This window comes from Phocoena phocoena, chromosome 4, assembly GCF_963924675.1.
Source record: "Phocoena phocoena chromosome 4, mPhoPho1.1, whole genome shotgun sequence".
In the NCBI taxonomy this organism is placed as follows: Eukaryota; Metazoa; Chordata; class Mammalia; order Artiodactyla; family Phocoenidae; genus Phocoena; species Phocoena phocoena.
Window position 1 is genome coordinate 71,244,621 of NC_089222.1, and position 17,723 is coordinate 71,262,343.

Genomic DNA, 17,723 nt, shown 5'->3' on the forward strand with positions numbered 1-17,723 from the left:
GATTCTTCTGTGCACTCCAGCTGCTTTTGATCATGATTCTCGTTTACACAGGAAAACTTATTTTCCCTTAATAAATTTATTTATTTATTTTTGGCTGCGTTGGGTCTTTGTTGCTGCGCACAGGCTTTTCTCTAGTTGCAGCGAGTGGATGCTACTCTTTGTTGCAGTGCGTGGGCTTCTCGTCGTGGTGGCTTCTCTTGTTGCGCAGCAGGGGCTCTAGGCGTGCAGGCTTCAGTAGTTGTGGCACATGGGCTCAGTAGTTATGGCTCGCAGGCTCTAGAGTGCAGGCTCAGTAGTTGTGGCACATGGGCGTAGTTGCTCCACGGCATGTGGGATCTTCCTGGACCAGGAATCGAACCCCTGTCACCTGCGTTGGCAGGTGGATTCTTAACCACTGCGCCACCTGGGAAGTCTACAGGAAAACTTTTGAATGTTTGGCTGCTGCCTCTACTTTAAACCGTCCACTCTCTTCTTAACTTTGTAATCTTTTATTCTCACTTCTACTGAGATTGCTGACAATCAGGAAAGCAATGAGCCAGGCAAGCATTAGGAATAGAAAGTATTCTCATGTAACTGCATCATTTGGTACTTTGGAATACAAATTAAATCCTGTTTGGAACTCTATATATGTGCTTTAAATTTGTATAGAGCTTTGCACTTTACACCATGTGTTGTGTTTTTCTTCTAAAGGCGTATAAGGCTTGTAAGTTATTATCCCCATTGTTCAGATGGGGAAGTTGATGTTCACTAAGGGAAATGATTTAGCCAGTTACATAAATATTTATGGCAAAGCTCGGGCTAACAACATGTGTCAGAGATAGTATCTTTTTAGATTTGTTTTGGGATTCTGTTCATTTTTAGTCTGGGTTTGGGCTAGTGGTGACTGTAGATAACCAAGTTCATATAGTTTGGCTTCCTTTTTTATATTATTTTCAATGTGTTATTTTTAGAGCCTACTCCTAGTTCAACTAATCATTAACTCGAGAACAATGAGTTTGTCTCCTAAAGAAATGTGTAATGGTTTCATTCTTCAAAAAAGATAACCCAGGCTTATCCATCTATGCATTCTTATTGCTATTTCAATTTTATTTCTTTTCTGTAGAAAAAAAGAAATTGCGATTTATAATTTAAAGGTGATCTTCTAAATTACTGAATGCATGAAATTATTCTGAAGCTGCATTTATGTCTTTGAGCCTTATTCTGCCTTATGGAACCAATATCAGTAATGATATCAATTTATAGGGTTATAGTGAGAAATAACTGAAAACATGAAATCAGCCTAAAAAAACACAAATGCCTATTAGTTCTCCTTGTGATAAGATTAATAATACTTTGTCCTTATGTAGCATCTTATTTAAGAGATATAATTGGGGCTTCCCTGGTGGCGCAGTGGTTGAGAGTCTGCCTGCCGATGCAGGGGACACGGGCTCGTGCCCCAGTCTGGGAAGATCCCACATGCCACGGAGCCATGGCCGTTGAGCCTGCGCGTCCGGAGCCTGTGCTCCGCAACAGGAGAGGCCACAACAGTGAGAGGCCTGCGTACTGGAAAAAAAAAAAGAGAGAGAGAGAGATATAATTGTATTCCATTTTTGTTTTTCATCTCACTTAATTCATAACTTTATTAAAGTCTGCAATTTTTAATTCCATACTTTTTTCTATAAACTTTCAGTTTGGCTCATAAATCAGAATTACATTCTCCCTTCTTGTATTATTTTCTTTTACTTTTAAAATTACATTAATGAGCTGACTGTTTAAGAATCATTCTCATGATTCATTCATCTGTTACACCTCCTCTTTAAAATTTCAGCACTGAAGGTCTTTTGACAAACCAATATTTATAACAGTTTGACAGCAGGATGAGGAACAGCGTTTGTCTTTGTAACAGCTTGAAGAAAGACCCTTTCCAGGACCCAGTCATGCAGTTACAATCTTGACCTCTTTCTTATGCTGGGAACATACATACAGCGGCACCTCCCATGTGTTTTCTTGTCCCATTGACTGTCCATTCACTTCCCATCTGTTTTGGAGTCTTAAAGGAACAGAAAGGGCTCTCTTCTTATAAATCTGTCTTTTCAGGTGATAAATGATGTCCTGTCTCTTTAAGGGCTGCCTGGGTGGTTTTCCTTCTCTTAAAATGTTTCAATCTCCCTCCTAACAAAATTCAGAGTAAAATATGCTTTTAAGAAGAGGAAAATAGAAAAGAAAAAAAAATGATGAATTATTTTAAAACCTTAATTGTTTGGGACTGAATATTTTACTGGTCATTATGCTAATGCTTTTTTAGCTTTCCTGATTACTTACCTATATCATAGTTTTTAAATTGTAGTGATATTTAGGGTTTTTTATGGGGAGAAAAAGAAATGTATTCATTTTGAAATAGCGTATTTAAACTTTTTTGAGAAAAAAAATGTATCATTAATGAGTTACCACATAAAATAACTTAAATATTTTTTCATCATAATATGAGTTGATAGATATAGTGAATATGGAATCTTTTATGTACTGGATACAGAATAAAATAATTCACAGGAGACAATTATAATCTTACGGTAGAATCTATCTAACATTCACATTTAAAAAGACGATCATGAATCCCATAAAACTGTATGATTTTTTTCTTTTGCTGAAAATAATGACTTTAAATATAGATTTTTATATCATTGAGTTTTCCGAGAATTGAGCAGAAATAAAAATAATTTATTTTTTTCTCTCATGTAGGGATTATTCATAGAAGGTTAAATGTGACAAATATTGTCCTCCCAAAATGTTCTTAAATTACTGATTTAAAAAGTATTACCAGTATATGGGCTTCCCTGGTGGCACAGTGGTTGAGAGTCCACCTGCCGATGCAGGGGACACGGGTTCGTGCCCCAGTCTGGGAGGATCCCACATGCCACGGAGAGGCTGGGCCCATGAGCCATGGCCGCTGAGCCTGCGCGTCCGGAACCTGTGTTCCGCAACGGGAGAGGCCACAACAGTGAGAGGCCCGCGTACCGCCAAAAAAATAAAATAAAAATAAGCTCTTTAAAAAAAAAAAAAGTATTACCAGTATAAAAAGATTATTTTTAGAATATTATAGTATATTATATGAATCAGCTACCTAGTGGTATATCTTCTACAAACTAGCTTGTTAGTTTAATTCCCTGCCTTATTCCCCAAACATTTTGAGGCAGATCTACCCTGTGCGAAAAGTAAAAATACTTGAGTGGAAAAATTGGGTGGAAGGGAAGAGAAAATCTAGGCAAGTGAAATAATGTGAAATTTGGGATAAGATTGGTGCTCAAGGGTTCTGTGTGCTTTGCTATAAGCAAGCTGCATATCTGGCCCTGAGCTTCCTAGTAGTGTTACCGAACTGAACTCTGGTCTACTCGCCCTATGCACAACAAAGCCAATCAACTGACACTGGGCTGTGGTGAAGGAAAGTACAGCATTTATTGTAGGACCCCAAGCAAGAGCAGGCAGCTCGTGCTCAAAAGACCTGAACTCCGTGCTGGTTTTCAGGAACGGTTTTTAAAGGCAACCATTAAGTGTGAAGTTCACAGGGTGCCTGATCAGCTTGTGGACATCCTTCTGATTGGCTGGTGGTGAGGTAACAGGATGTTTAGGGAATCTCAGTCATCAACTTTCCAGTTCCAAGCAGTCTGGGGTCTACTTGCTTGCCGACAGCATGTAGTCACCTTCCTCCACTGGGTGTGGCGTCTTAGTTTCCACAGAACAACAAGATATGCGTCAGATTGTCATCTACATCCCTTCAAGAGGAACTAGGAGTCCTGTGACTCTGTTCTAATCGTTAACTGCTTGAGTCTGCTCTTTGGAACTCAGGGAAGGTCAAACAAGAAACAGGGGACATGGAGGGCCTTGTACCTAGGGAATGCTCTGCGAGGTCCTGCTCGGTTTCAGTCCCCTCTTTTCTTTGCTACTTCTCAATCTTCAGGGGGACAGGGACGGGACAAGAAAAGGGATAAAGTTTCAGGTAGAGAGGTTAATCATAAGCCCTGCACGGGGACTTCGTTTTAGGGGGAGTTGGTTTCAGTAGCTGAGGCAAAATGGAAAACAGAGTTGATTACATGATTTATGGTAGCTCTCAGACAACAGCACAGCAGTTGCTTAGTTGAAGCATAGATATACCTGGTACACACACCTGAGAGAAAAGTCACTAGTCCTCATAAGAGGAACACTGAGTTATATGATATACTGAATCAAATGACTGCACATAATCATGAATTTCATGGGGCTCTTTATTGTAACATTCCTCAGTGTAGGCCAGTAACAAGCAATTCTGGACAAAATCAGAATGATGCCATCTAAATAAATAGCTATTTGGTTTGGATTATCTAAAGATGAAATGTATAGCATCTAGAGAAATAGATGAATTGTATATCCCCCATACAATTTATCATAAATGTGATTTCTTCTTGCAACTGAGCCTTTTAATAAGTATCAGGTAGCAGAGAAAGTTCAAGATTTTACACTGATTGACACTGACAAGCGCCTGGAATGGTGTGACTGTTGGTTAAGGGCAGGTCCATAAGAATTAATAGCTGAGATGAAATTAGGGTTGCCATCTATTTATGAAAGTTTAAGGGCCTAACCAATATAAAGGCCTGGGTATAAAGCTACTCTTTGTTCATCCATACTAAAGTCTTTTGGAGAATAGGCTTCAAAATTCAAGAAAGTATTTTTTAAGAGGTTTTGATTAGCCAGAAAGGAGCCTGGTAGAAATGCTCAATTAAAGTTGTTTTTAAAATTTAGGCTGAATTTATTCACAAGTCACTGAGTTGTTTATACATTCAGCAGACATAAATTATAATTTACTTCACAGACTTTATTATGGCAGCTTTCTTTCTAAATCATATTGTTTTGGGGTCTGAAATAGCAAATTTTTAAAATAACCATCTTTAATGTTTGGATTAAGTATTGGTTAAGTCAGATCACTCACCAATAAATAAATGAATGAGCAATGAATGAATATTCATGGGCATCTATTACATAGCAAGTGCTGTAACACTTGCTGAGTGATTTTAAATGACAGGCTTTTTTGTAAGTAGGTAATTCATACAAACAGTCACACGTTGATTCCTGGGGGAAGAAAAACAGTATAAAACTGATCTTTCTAAAATGAATTCTGTAACCCTATGAGAATAATATTATCACTTGTGGTTGCATTTTTTACTAGGAGCTTAACATCAAATAAAAAAATACTAAAGAACAAAGAAAAGACCATTTATAAGTTTTAAAAGGTACAATTAAAACATGATCAGTTAGAATAGTACATTTCAGTCCTAAATTTTAAAGTAATATGGGCTCTTTTTAGACTGATTCCCTCATTTTAGAGATAAAGAAACTAGCACCGTGATTTGTCTACAGTTGTAAGATTAAAGGCAAAACCAGGACTAGAAACTTAGTTCCCCTGATCACGTTATCGTATACCTGTTAATACATTATGTTCTCATCTTGATAAAAAGTCATATGAAATAACTACTCCATTGATTGTTAGGGGCATTAGACCAGGGATTCCTAACTTTTTTTTTTTCATCAAACACTCCTTTCATTGTTGTATACTCTTGTAAAGTCCATGTTTTATAAGATTTGTCTACAATGCACATAGTTTTAGTTTGAAACATAAAATTGCAATTATATCTTTAATCAGCCTAAATAACTAATTGTTACAAGAGTAGATGTAATTCTGGCCCAAACAAAGATATCCATTTGAACTTTTGAAACAATGGAAATAACCCAGAGAACTCTATTTTCACCTCACAGACTCCTGGAAGTCTGGGACCCCACCCAGCTTTACAATTACTGTCCAAGTCTCAAACAGCTTTCCAGGACATAGGAAACGATGCCTCCTTCTTCTCTAACAAGCAGAAGTATACTGTTTGTCTTCATTAATGAGTCTGTTTAAAAATAATCATACCTATTTGTAGGGAAAAAACACTACAGGGCCAAGATTCAGAAGGTAAGTATTAGATTTAGCTATACATCTTTGACTCTGTATCTCTTTGGCTCTTCCTTTCAACTGTAAGAGGTGTACATCTTTTCTTGTGCCAAGTCTAAGATTTCGACTGTAGTTTTGAGACTCTTGAATCTGGTCTATTATTCACTTTTTTTTGTTGTTGGTTTTCTTTGCTTGTTTCCCTAGATGATTCCTTTAAATACTGAATTTCTAAAGAGCACTTACAGTGTAACTGTCTAATGAAAAGCAAGCCTGTTTAGGAGCAACATATATAACATAATAAGAAGTGTTCCTTCTTTTAGTGAACAGCTCTTTATAGCAAAATCTCACCTACAAGGTGTCCTCAAGCTTGGTACAAAATGTGTATGCAGTATGTTATGAGGCAGTTCTGTTAAGGTACATTTGGATCTTTGGATGTGTGGTTTGTTTAAAATACACTGCATTAGTAAGTTTGCAGCTCGTTTCTTTATGCTTTCTCTAAAAAGATCAAAAGCTGTAAAAGGTTTATTTCAGTTCACGTGGTAGTGTTTTGTGTGTGATTCTTTGTTCCTGTTCTAAACTGTTATTAACCACTGAAGTGAACCTTCTCCCGGGTTTGGCCTTTTGGTATTCACAGTGTATTCAAATCCTAATTACAGATTAGTCTATATTTGAGACTTTTAGAGCAAGTATCAGAAGTCTCAAAAAAAAAATGAGAGTAGCAGTATCATTTCATGTGGAGATAAAGAGACCCAAAACATGAATGAGTGTCAAGTCATCCGAAGAAAAGAAAAAAGAGAAGGAACTTCATTCACTGAGACTGACGGTTTATGAGTTGGGGATTATGGGAATATTCATGACTCAATCAAGAAGCACAATGAATTGATGTTTGAAATTGTTCATCTTTTAAGTAAACATTGGACAAATGGAAAGTAGACTCAGTATTCACTACATGTGGAATTGGCTATTTCAGTGTAACAAAAATAGCAGTTTGTTAATCCCTTCCTGAGTTGGTTTAGTTTATCAAGTAAATCACAAATTTTTAAGAATTCTCTAACTATATAAATATTTATTGCAAATATTTAATAGAAAAAGGAGTTTGCTCTATAATTAGCCATGCTAATATATACACATTTTTCTGTGGGAAAGTAAGTTCTAATGGTGAAAAAATTAAATACCATAATATTTGGGGATTTGAAAACACTGTAATTGTGAGACATTAATTTGGAAGGATCAGAAAGTGTTAAGTGTTAAGTGTTAGTTGCTAACATTCCAATTTGATTTTTACACATAACTCAGTTTTCTGTGCAGCCAGGAGGCATAGTTGGTATACAAGACAGTGCTGGAACCTTACATCAGAATTTAAAATGAATGAATTCAAATATGGAAAATAATGCTGCTATATTATTTGTAACATAGCTTCCTTGCAAAGCATGAAATCATGCTTGTGTGTGCTTGTGTAGTCAGCATATTTTAGCCTTCTTAAGGTGCAATAATTAAGTTGTCCCTCACCCCACCCCCTATTCCCCACCCCGCCCCCACAGAATGCTATTGTGTTCTAAGACCTGAGTATTCTCTGTTCCTTGGTGCTTTATGTGGTTCAGGTGACCCACCAGCTTTCCTTGATCTTCATTGTCAGTGTATACCCTGCCTCCTGTTCTCAGACTTGCTCTAGCTCTTGTGATCCTGGCATAACATCCAGGAAGCATGTTAAGTGCTTTTTTTCCTTTCTTGATAACCTACAGCCCTCATTTTCCATGCCATACTTTTGGGAACTTCATTTATCGAATATTTATTGAGCATATATAGCGAGTCAGACATTGTTGTAGACACTGAAGATGCTAAACGTTTTTGGGCCAGTTTCCTACTCTTATAGTGTTCTCCAAGGGTCTCTCCAAGTGTGTATAGATCTAGTCTCCTCAAGAGGTAATAATATTCATTCGAGTAAGGTAGCATAGTATACATTTTTTAGACATTTCTAGGCACAGAACTGCTTAGGAGGTGCTCAGTAACTATCTCACTCCCTAATTTTTATCAAAATGTCTTATTTTACATAAAAGGTAAAACTTTCACCAAATACATTTGAAATAATAGCATTTGTTTTGTTACCATTTAGAGTCTGCATATGGTAGCAGATCTAGTATGTGTTTCTTAATTGGAGGAGTGTGGACAAGGCTAACTCTCCAGGCTTAATGTCCTCATCTTTGGCCGTGAAACCTGCTGGGTTGTATGAGGACCAAATGAAATGTGGGATCTGACATCACGCAAAACATAATAGACACTCAGAGAGAGGTAGAAAGTAAGCAAGGAATTCTTCTCAAAGGCAGGGTATAATGTATGTCCCCAGGTCACTCCATTAAGTACATTGTATAAGTGAAGGAATGAATGAAGAAATGTGTTTTTCAATTTAGTATTAAAAGGATACATTTATCACAACTATTCTTTTTTCTTTTAACATTTACTTCCATCCTCTTCTCTCCTCTCCTCTCCCCGCATTACTTCCTAGTAACTTACTTATGTTTTTTGTGTCATTCTTGAGGTTTCAGTACAGTGTGCTGATATTCCGATTGTAAAATATTTTGTATAAAATCTTTTTAAAGGGAAATTCGGTAATTTTTTATTCTGTGGTTTTCATATTTAAATTAATTAGTTTTTTTAACTTTCATTTACATAAAACATCACTTATCTCTAATTTTAGAAGAATTTGAATTTGATTCAGATTCCACAATTAGGCACATGCATCAGAGTGGCTCTTGGCTTCTTTCAATACAAATAGATCTTGCTCTGAACAGTGTCTTGTGAGGGATTCTAGTTTATCACTCACTCACAGATAGTCTGTCCAGCTGAACATAGAGGTCATTGACAGGGCAAAAGGATGGGTAGTGCTGGCCGTTCAGCTGCCTGATTGTACTCTGATCGTGGAGCAGATAGAATGATTTCCTTTCTTCATACAGTACAGTTTTCCCAAGTAGAAATAGTTCTCAGTCTAATGTTAGAGAGCTGCTAAGGCTCTGAACACTTGTTTTAGATTTCCATGTTTTGTGCTATTTAAGCTAGATGATTTTTTAAAGACCCCATCCATTTCCAAAATTTTGAGACAGTTTAGAAAACTTCTTTCCACCTGTTTCCCAACCCCCTTTAAAAATTCTTCAACTGATGACCTATAGTATCTGGAATTCTCTAAATGTTCAATGAAGAAAATAGGTGAACTCTTTCTAAGCAAACTACATGAAATAATTTTTAAAATAAGAAATGTGGCCTTATTTTGAGAAAGGAAGTATGTTTACTGGTTTGACTGCTAGTTTAAAAACAAAAAAAAACAAAACAGACTACCAGAAAGTACAAACTAAACTTCCAAGAGTTTAATTTTTTATATATAAGGAGTTACTCCTGCCTTTGTGATAACTAAAATCATATTTTCTCAGTAAATAATTTGATTAAAACAATAGGGGGTCCCCCTCCCCTGGCTTTTTTTGGTGTGTGTTAGTCTCGGTCTAATATCAAGAATTAGAAGTACTGAATTACTGGAAAAAGAAGATGAAGACATTACATTCTTTATATGCAACCTGGTAGGCTCTGTTGAGTTCCTGCAATGCTAATAAGAATTTACAAAAAGGATAGTTCTTTTTATTGGCTACTCATCACAAATGCTGTCTCACTGTTAAAAAGGGATACTTGTATCTTCAATTGCAGATTATTTATTTTTAAATGATACAATTTGTATCTTTTAAAAGATAGGAATGTTGTAAATCAACTATACTTCAATTTTTAAAAAAATCTGAAAAAGAATATAAACATCATGAGAGTGAGAATATTGTCTTATTCGGGCTTTGCACTATGCAGCCATTCAGTGACTGCCAACAAATAAAGTATGCACGAAGTTCTGGGTGGGGGGAAATATAAATGTTGACTATTAATACCTCTTACATGTTTTTTTTCTCTAAGATATAAAGTAGAATGCTTTGCAGTTTTGCCTCTGGATCACCAGCTTTGAACCAGTCATTTCACTTTAATTGATAATTCTCACCAACATGTTAAATTGTGTTAACAGGACAAAAATATTTGTTACCATGCTTACTATAACCTGTATTTTAAGATGGGAGCTGCATGATTAGGTTAGTGAAGTAGAATAAATCATGACTTCTGTTTTTAATATTAAGAGATAGGCGTGTGCCCTGTGAATAGTTTACATTTTGAAGGAAATTTTTATATTTCAGAGAGAAATTGCAGATTTTATTTGAACATCTATAAACGTGAAAACCTAAAATCAAATAAAATAATGTAAATCTGTCATCAGTGGTTCTGGTGTTTTTAAACTTTCCTTTCCTCATTCACAGCAAGCAAAGTACGTTTTTATTTTTTAAAGTGTTATTTCCTTTTTCACGTTTGTTGAAAATATTTCGTACAATTTCTTTTGCCGTTCAATTTTAGGACATTTTGACATATAAAGGGTACATTTTAATGTCATATTGGTTGATCTTTGTAACTCTTCCCATTACTTCATACTTAGAAAGTCATTTCCCAGTTGAAGGCCAGTTATATACTCACCTGTATTCTCTTCTAATTTTAAAAAATGGTTTCATTATTGTATATTTTCCTCTGTTCCAGATAATGCTAACTGTGAGTCCTTGGTTAGACTCCAGAGAATCTGACAACTCCTTAAAATTCTATACATAATGGTATATTTATCTATACTTGCATTTTTCTGTGTAAGGATCCACAGCTTGTATTAAATCCTCAAAGGTATCTGTCACAAACCCCCACCCACGCTCCTCCCCTTCCAAAAATTTAGAAGCTCTTGCTATTACATAATCTGTTCGAACTTTATTTGGCTATAAGATGGAGTGTGGTGCTAAGGTAATTTTCCCCCCTTTTCCCAAGTCATTAAAGTATCCCAAACCATTTATCTTCTATGATTTGTGATGCCTTTGAAAAATAAATTTGTTTTTAACTAATTTATTATCTCTTTTTATCTCCACAGAGAAAGTTAGAGAAATTCAAGAAAAACTTGATGCTTTTATTGAAGCTCTTCATCAGGAGAAATAAATTGTAATAAGTGAGTAAAAAACTTCTTACTGCGTTGGTAATGACTAAACACAAAATTTATATTTTAGACTTATTTTAATAATCATTCTATTTAACTATATCCACCTTGTTCCTTAATAATAATCTTAATGTAATTAAATAATTTAAAAAGGAGGAATTTCTGAAACTAGATTCTAAATTTTGTATGTATGATGTTCCTTTGAATAACTTGATTGCCTTGTGGCTCGACTAAAAATATCCTCTAGAACTCTTTGAACAGAAGAAAGGTCAATAAAGCTAAGATATTTCATAGTGTGCAGGTGGCTCATAGAGTTTCTGTATGTGAAGAATTGAGCTTTAGCTCTCATTGTTTTATTTCTCGTTGTTCATATTCAATGGATAATTGTGTATATGTTCACTTGCAAAGCTTTTTATTTGTCTTGACTAAAAATTTTAACAATTGTTCTTAATCTTATTCTCAACGTCTAAAAACGTTTAAATAAACCATTTTTCAATTTAAAGTAACTTAGATAGCTGTAGAATTTAGGACTCTTCTGAATATATGGACTCTTGTTTAATTCTGTAGTCTGGCATTATAAGCAGTTCCCAATAAAATATTGTATATTGGAAGACTTCTCTTAATAGCAGAGTTAATTGTTAATTATTGCTGAAGAATTACAATTAGTAAATCTTTTATAGAAGAAGTTGAGAAAAGGAAAATGCTATAATTAAAACCTTATCATTAATTTGAAATATTTAATTACTCACTTTATCTGTGAGCCTTACACTATAGGCAGCCTGCAACACAGTCAGAAGTGAAAGTAGAAATGTGAAAGATTCATTCTCTCCCTAGATGCATTCTGTTCAGAAAAGGCCCTTAAATCAGACTACCTACTTTCTTGTAGTGCAGGGGCGATATATTTGAGAAAGCAAGCTAGAAAGGGAAGCACAGATCAGACCAACATCATTCAGAACAGTATACCAGCAATGAATGAGAGAGGAAGGAGTTAAAAGCTTTAGAATAATGCTTTGTTACTTTGTTTGTCTCTTGCATAAGTTAAGACTGGTGTATGGGTGTATACAAAAATATATCTAGAAATTAAATATCAATCATCTTTAACTCATACCAAACATAATTCAGTGTTTTTAAGTGTGTGTTTGTAAATGTTTTATACAACTTCAATGTATGAAAATTTTCTTTTAAAACCATCAAGTGTTACAATGTCTTCCTCATCATCATAATTACTATCAGTAGTTAACGTTAGGAACATTTTGAGAGTCTTCTGGATTTGGAGATTCTCTTCATAAACACCAGTTTACTTGATGTCTTTGTTTACACATACGGTTTTTTGGGGGAAAAATTCACAGAAACCCCATTAAAAATATAAGGTATGTTTCTGTCTTTTCAATGAAATAAGGTAGCCCACAGCCAACCAGTGTTTTACGGAACAGTCATTGTCACTTCCCTAAGCTGATCAGTGTGACATCTGGAGTTACTGTTGCTGCTGGGAACATGCCTTTTCCTGCCAGAGTGTCTGCCTCAGTTGCAGGCCAGGGCAGTCCTATGAGGCCGGCTGTGTACAGGAAAATAGTCCCAACTTTCTTTGTTCCCTACTTGTCTCTACTCTCTATGCCACGAACTGTTACATATATCTGTGAATTGGACAGATACATATCCATTTAAAAGAATAAATCTGGTAAAATTGTAGCCTTGCTTCATTCTGACCATTTAATAAAAGTTACCAAGCATCTTAAAGAATACTTTCGCAATGACAGTTTTAAGATGCATGGAGTTACTCAGCCTGATCGTTTTCAGTAACCAATTCTGATACTTTCTGAAGATGAAGTCCAATATTTGAATCATACATCATGTTTGATAAAAATTATTTTATATTCTGGTGGTGGATATTTTAAATTTAATAAAACTAGCAAACTTAGGCAGTTAAGCTTCAACATTTTTATGATCATGCAGTAGTAAAATTTACTTAGAAATTTTACATTTGTCTCCCTAGACCTAAATTTATCAATGACAGTTCTGTTTATTTTTACAGACCTCCTACTCATAATATAATCACCTCTGCACACATCTGAAGAAAGAAAACTCCAGAGCCTTTTGTCCTGCCTTTTTTTTCTTCTGCTATTCCACCTTTCTAAACATAAAATAAAGTCATGGAATAAAAATAATTTATGCGTGTTAGAGGCACTTTAACCATCAGCTGCCTTTTCAATGGAAAAACAGTGGAAATGGCATTAACATTGTATTGTATTTTTTTGTATTAAAGTGACAAATTGGGATAATTTAACTTGGTATGGCCAGTAGGCTCAGTCCTTGAAGATAAGAAGCTCGCTCTCCTGCTTGTTGTCTGATTTGTAGTGGCACTAGTTCAACTAACTCATTAGCTGATGTTACTCCATGTCAGTTTCTTTTCCAGAAAAAGAATGCTAGGTGTTTTGAAATAAAACTGATGGCAATTTTCTAAAGGCTATCAATTGTATATACATTGATATATACTCAACAACCTGCTGAGTTGTTGTCTGTATCTGTAATGTTCTATATCCAGAAACTATTTGACCATGATAATTCAGTTTATATTCATCTCATGAAAGAAAGCGAGTTAACAGAAAAACCCCTCAAATAGGTTAATTTGTATTACAATTCCATGTACATTCAGTGAAAGATTTCAACCCTTCATTGATAGCTTAGAAGTTGCTGTAGAAGCTAAGTGAGTAGCAGCTTACCTATTTGATTCAGTTGATGTTTTTGTACTCTCTCTACCCATTTGAAATTCATTCATTTTGGATGTTGTACACTTGAGCTAGGCTTTCTTGTTAACAGTGTTTTTTTTACCATTTGACAGAGCTGTTTGTTTGTGACATAGGATAGGAAAGATTAAGAATAATCAATTGACTAATTTCATTTAGACTAATTTCAACTATTGTCAAACATTTCATCTAGGCCTCAGGAAAAAAGCCTTCTTTCATAAGACTGTATTTTAAATAGAAATTATTTCAACAATTAGAATAGTGTTGACCATCCACCTCTTCACGGAATGTTTAAAGAAAAATATAAAGTTTAATTCATTGCAGTTCAATTACAATAATATCCTCACATCATTTTCATTTTTTTATATACTTTTTTTTTATTGGCTAAAGGACTTTAAAGCAAAGAAAATAGGCCATTTTTTACTTTAAATGTCTTTCTCATTTAACTCTGCTCTTTACTGCCATTTCATTAAGGCTTTATTATTCTAATAAAAATGCCCATTGTGTGACAGTTTTTATTTTACAGTTTACTTAATTCTACAGTTTTCTTGAAATTATGTTTTGGTAACAGTTCCCTTGCCACCCCACATTTTTTTTTTTTTTAATTTAACATCTACATTCTTTATTGTGATCTCTGTCAAGATCTGACACTTAATATGGAAGGTTAAAGTATACCACAAAATATTTCCGAAATTGAGAATTCAGGAAATATTTGTTTTAAACTGGTTGGTAAGAAAAGTAGATCCAGTTTTAAGCAGCTAGTAGCAGTATACTTTATTTGGGAGCTGAGTAGTCAAGGACGTTGCTGTATCCTTCAGACCTAGGGATAGTGGGTGAATGGAAAGGGAGTAGAGCTCCCCGGTGTTCTGTGCAAAGGTTAGGAAATGACCTTACCGGTTAACTACCTCTAACCAGTGTTGGCCAGTGGGTAAACACCCTCACGGAAGCAAACATCATGTAATGATTAATTAATATTTTTGCAGTTATAAAACACAACCACTTTATAACTACAAATCTATTTCTAAAGAAAAAAAGAAATAGGACCATGTTTATTTCTGTGAGCTATGGATAGGGAAGAATGCCCTCAGCTGTATTTCTACAGATTGCCCCCAAGCAAAAAGGCTGATGTTATTAAGTCAGTACTACTATTGCATCTCTTTGTATAAATTTAAGAAAGGTGTGGGGGAGGGAGGATGGATGTCTCCATTTCTTTGAGGTCAGTATTTGTAATTTAAATATATAAATAGATAATAAAAATATTATTTAAAATCCCACATTAGAGTCCAGATATTCCCCGTCCTCCTCAGTAATACAACTTCTTTCATGGATTATACATTTTTTTCCTTTATGGCTAGTCTCACACTAAGCATGCTTCCCTCCCCAGCCAAAAGCCAGGTATTTATTAAATGCAGATGTTATTAAAAGAAAAAAATAAAATTCAGGTTCTCAACAGTAAACCCTGTGTATTGTATCTGTAGTTCAGAACTTACAAATGATTCAGATACCAACAAATCGCTATACAGAAGTATACAAATTTAACAAATAAAAACAAAGTCAATATACAGAAGTTAAATTCTAACCAGACCAGGAATCATTTGTTTTTCATGTCAGAATTTGCAAAGAATAGAATGAACAAAGCTCTGCATGGAAGACTGAACAACTGTAAATAGATTATATCTAAAATTTACTCGTCCGGGTATCAATTTAAAAAATCAAACTGTGTAGGCAAATCATGACAGGAAACAAGCGGTTCTTGCAGCTTCACGGTTGAATTATAGTTCAGCTGAGCTTTAGTTATAGGCGGAGCAATCAGCCTTTCTTAGCGGCTTAATTATATTCTCTTTTCTTGGTATTATCCCCTCTTTCCAGGCTTTACTCCAGCAGACTCCTTCCCACAAATTATTTAGCCTCCAGATGCAAATGAATAGTGTAAAAATAAGTAGGGAACATTGCAGAGAGTGGTGTTTCCTGACCTTATAATTTGGGAATTTTACACATGGATAAGATTCAGAGTGTAGGTTTAAAAGGTAAATCCCTTAACTAGTTAATAATTTTATTTTTTATTTATTTTGGAGGTATTTATCTGCGAAAAAATTATAATGGTGTTTTAGTTTACCAATAAAGGGGGTCAAAGTAATTGTTTTTTAAATTTCAGTTCTCTAAGCTGGTATATGCTATAGTTTCAGGAACTCTAGCAGTATAGAAATGTGCTCATAAAAATGCTTACCTTTTGAATAATCATGGCTTTGTGTTTAAATATTTAAAACTTAACCTTGTTTTTACTTGTGCACTATGACTGAACTCGTATTATTTTTTAAAACCTTCACACTATATGTAGATATTACTGCAATTTATATTTTGCCTGTGCTTGATCTAAGGTCATTTGTGTAGATGAGTAATTAAAGATACTGAAATCATGTTATAATTCTCTTATTGGAGAACAGTTTTTTTTTTTTTTTGCGGTACGCGGGCCTCTCACTGTCGTGGCCTCTCCCGTTGTGGAGCACAGGCTCTGGACGCACAGGCTCTGGACGCACAGGCTCAGCAGCCGTGGCTCACGGACCCAGCCGCTCCACATGTGGGATCTTCCCAGACCGGGGCACGAACCCGTGTCCCCTGCATCGGCAGGCGGACTCTCAACCACTGCGCCACCAGGGAAGCCCGGAGAACAGTTTTTAAGTTGTCTGTTTTAACAAGGGAGAGAGATACTGAAATCATGTTATAATTCTCTTATTAGAGAACAGTTTTTAAGTTGTCTCTGTTTTAACGAGGGAGAGAGAGAAACCTGTGCACCTAGGGAAATAATTTGACGTCACAGTATAACCAAATGCATGGTCTCACAAGCCTCTTAAATGTAGCTCTTTTTTGAATGCTTGAATTTCACATGCCTCCCATTGCACAGTTGTAATTTACGGTCTAACAATGCTCTTTTTCATGTCTTGATACTTGTCAATACATTTTGGTATTTTCTTTGGTAAAATATATCTTTTAAGTGTTTTTAATTGCATTTTGCTGCCATGGCCACCATTTTCTTTCTTTCTCTTTTTAAATTTATTTATTTTTGGCTGCATTGTATCTTCGTTGCTGCGTGTGGGCTTTCTCTAGTTGTGGCGAGCAGGGGCTGCTTTTCATTGCGGTGCGCGGTCTTCCCATTGTGGTGGCTTCTGTTGTTGTGGAGCACAGGCTCTAGGCGCAAGAGCTTCAGTAGTTGTGGCTCATGGGCTCTAGAGCGCAGGCTCAGTAGTTGTGGCGCACGGGCTTCGTTGCTCCGCAGCATGTGGGATCTTCCCGGACCAGGGATCGAACCCCTGTCTTCTGCAGATTCTTAACCACTGCACCCCCAGGGAAGTCCATGGCCACCATTTTCATTAATGATGCTAACATGTTCAGTCATATATGAGGCTTACTAACAGGTCATCGTTAAGTCTTAGAACTGAAAGGAACCTTAAAGATCACTTAATTCCATCTACCACCTGATTATGAGCTCCCATTTTTTATTTTATAATTCTTCCCAGAACTTTGCTCATAAATGATGCTTATTAAAGATTTGGTGATCATTAGATGTGTAAAATAAGGCAGAGCATGGGTGTGTCTTCTCCAGGATTCATGTGGTTGGCTAAAATCAAAACCAGGAAAAGACTGTAAAGTCATGATTGCTTCCATAAGTGGTAGACAATAGCTGGAGTGTGGTATATCTCTGGTGAATAGGTGTCAAGACAATCTTTGACTTCCTTTAGAAGGTTTATAAGGAAGAACGTATTTCAGTCATATGAGCAGTTATTTCACTTGTCAGCGTTAACAGACCAATCCTAGTTTGAGGCCCCAAAACTAGTTGCATTTTAAATTGTTTTCATCCTTTGTGCACTTCAAGTTCAAAATCTTCATGGGTCAAGAAAGTTTGAAGAATTTACTTCCTGAAGATTTAATAGGGTAATTTATGTGTTTTCTTCTAATACTTTCAGCTGAAGAATTAATATCTTTGTCCAAGTGAAGTAGCTGC

At 35.6% G+C, this 17,723-nt stretch overlaps 1 protein-coding gene across 8 annotated transcripts in view; it reads left to right on the top strand.

Annotated features, from left to right (window-relative positions):
- OPA1 (OPA1 mitochondrial dynamin like GTPase) overlaps nt 1-10,981 on the top strand; it is a 90,819-nt gene extending 79,838 nt beyond the window's left edge. For all 8 annotated transcript variants that reach the window (XM_065876931.1, XM_065876925.1, XM_065876929.1 and 5 more), the window contains one exon: nt 10,917-10,981. In XM_065876931.1, coding sequence (XP_065733003.1) covers nt 10,917-10,981 — 65 coding nt within the window. The remainder of the gene's footprint in view (nt 1-10,916) is intronic.
- Nucleotides 10,982-17,723: the final 6,742 nt, after the last annotated feature.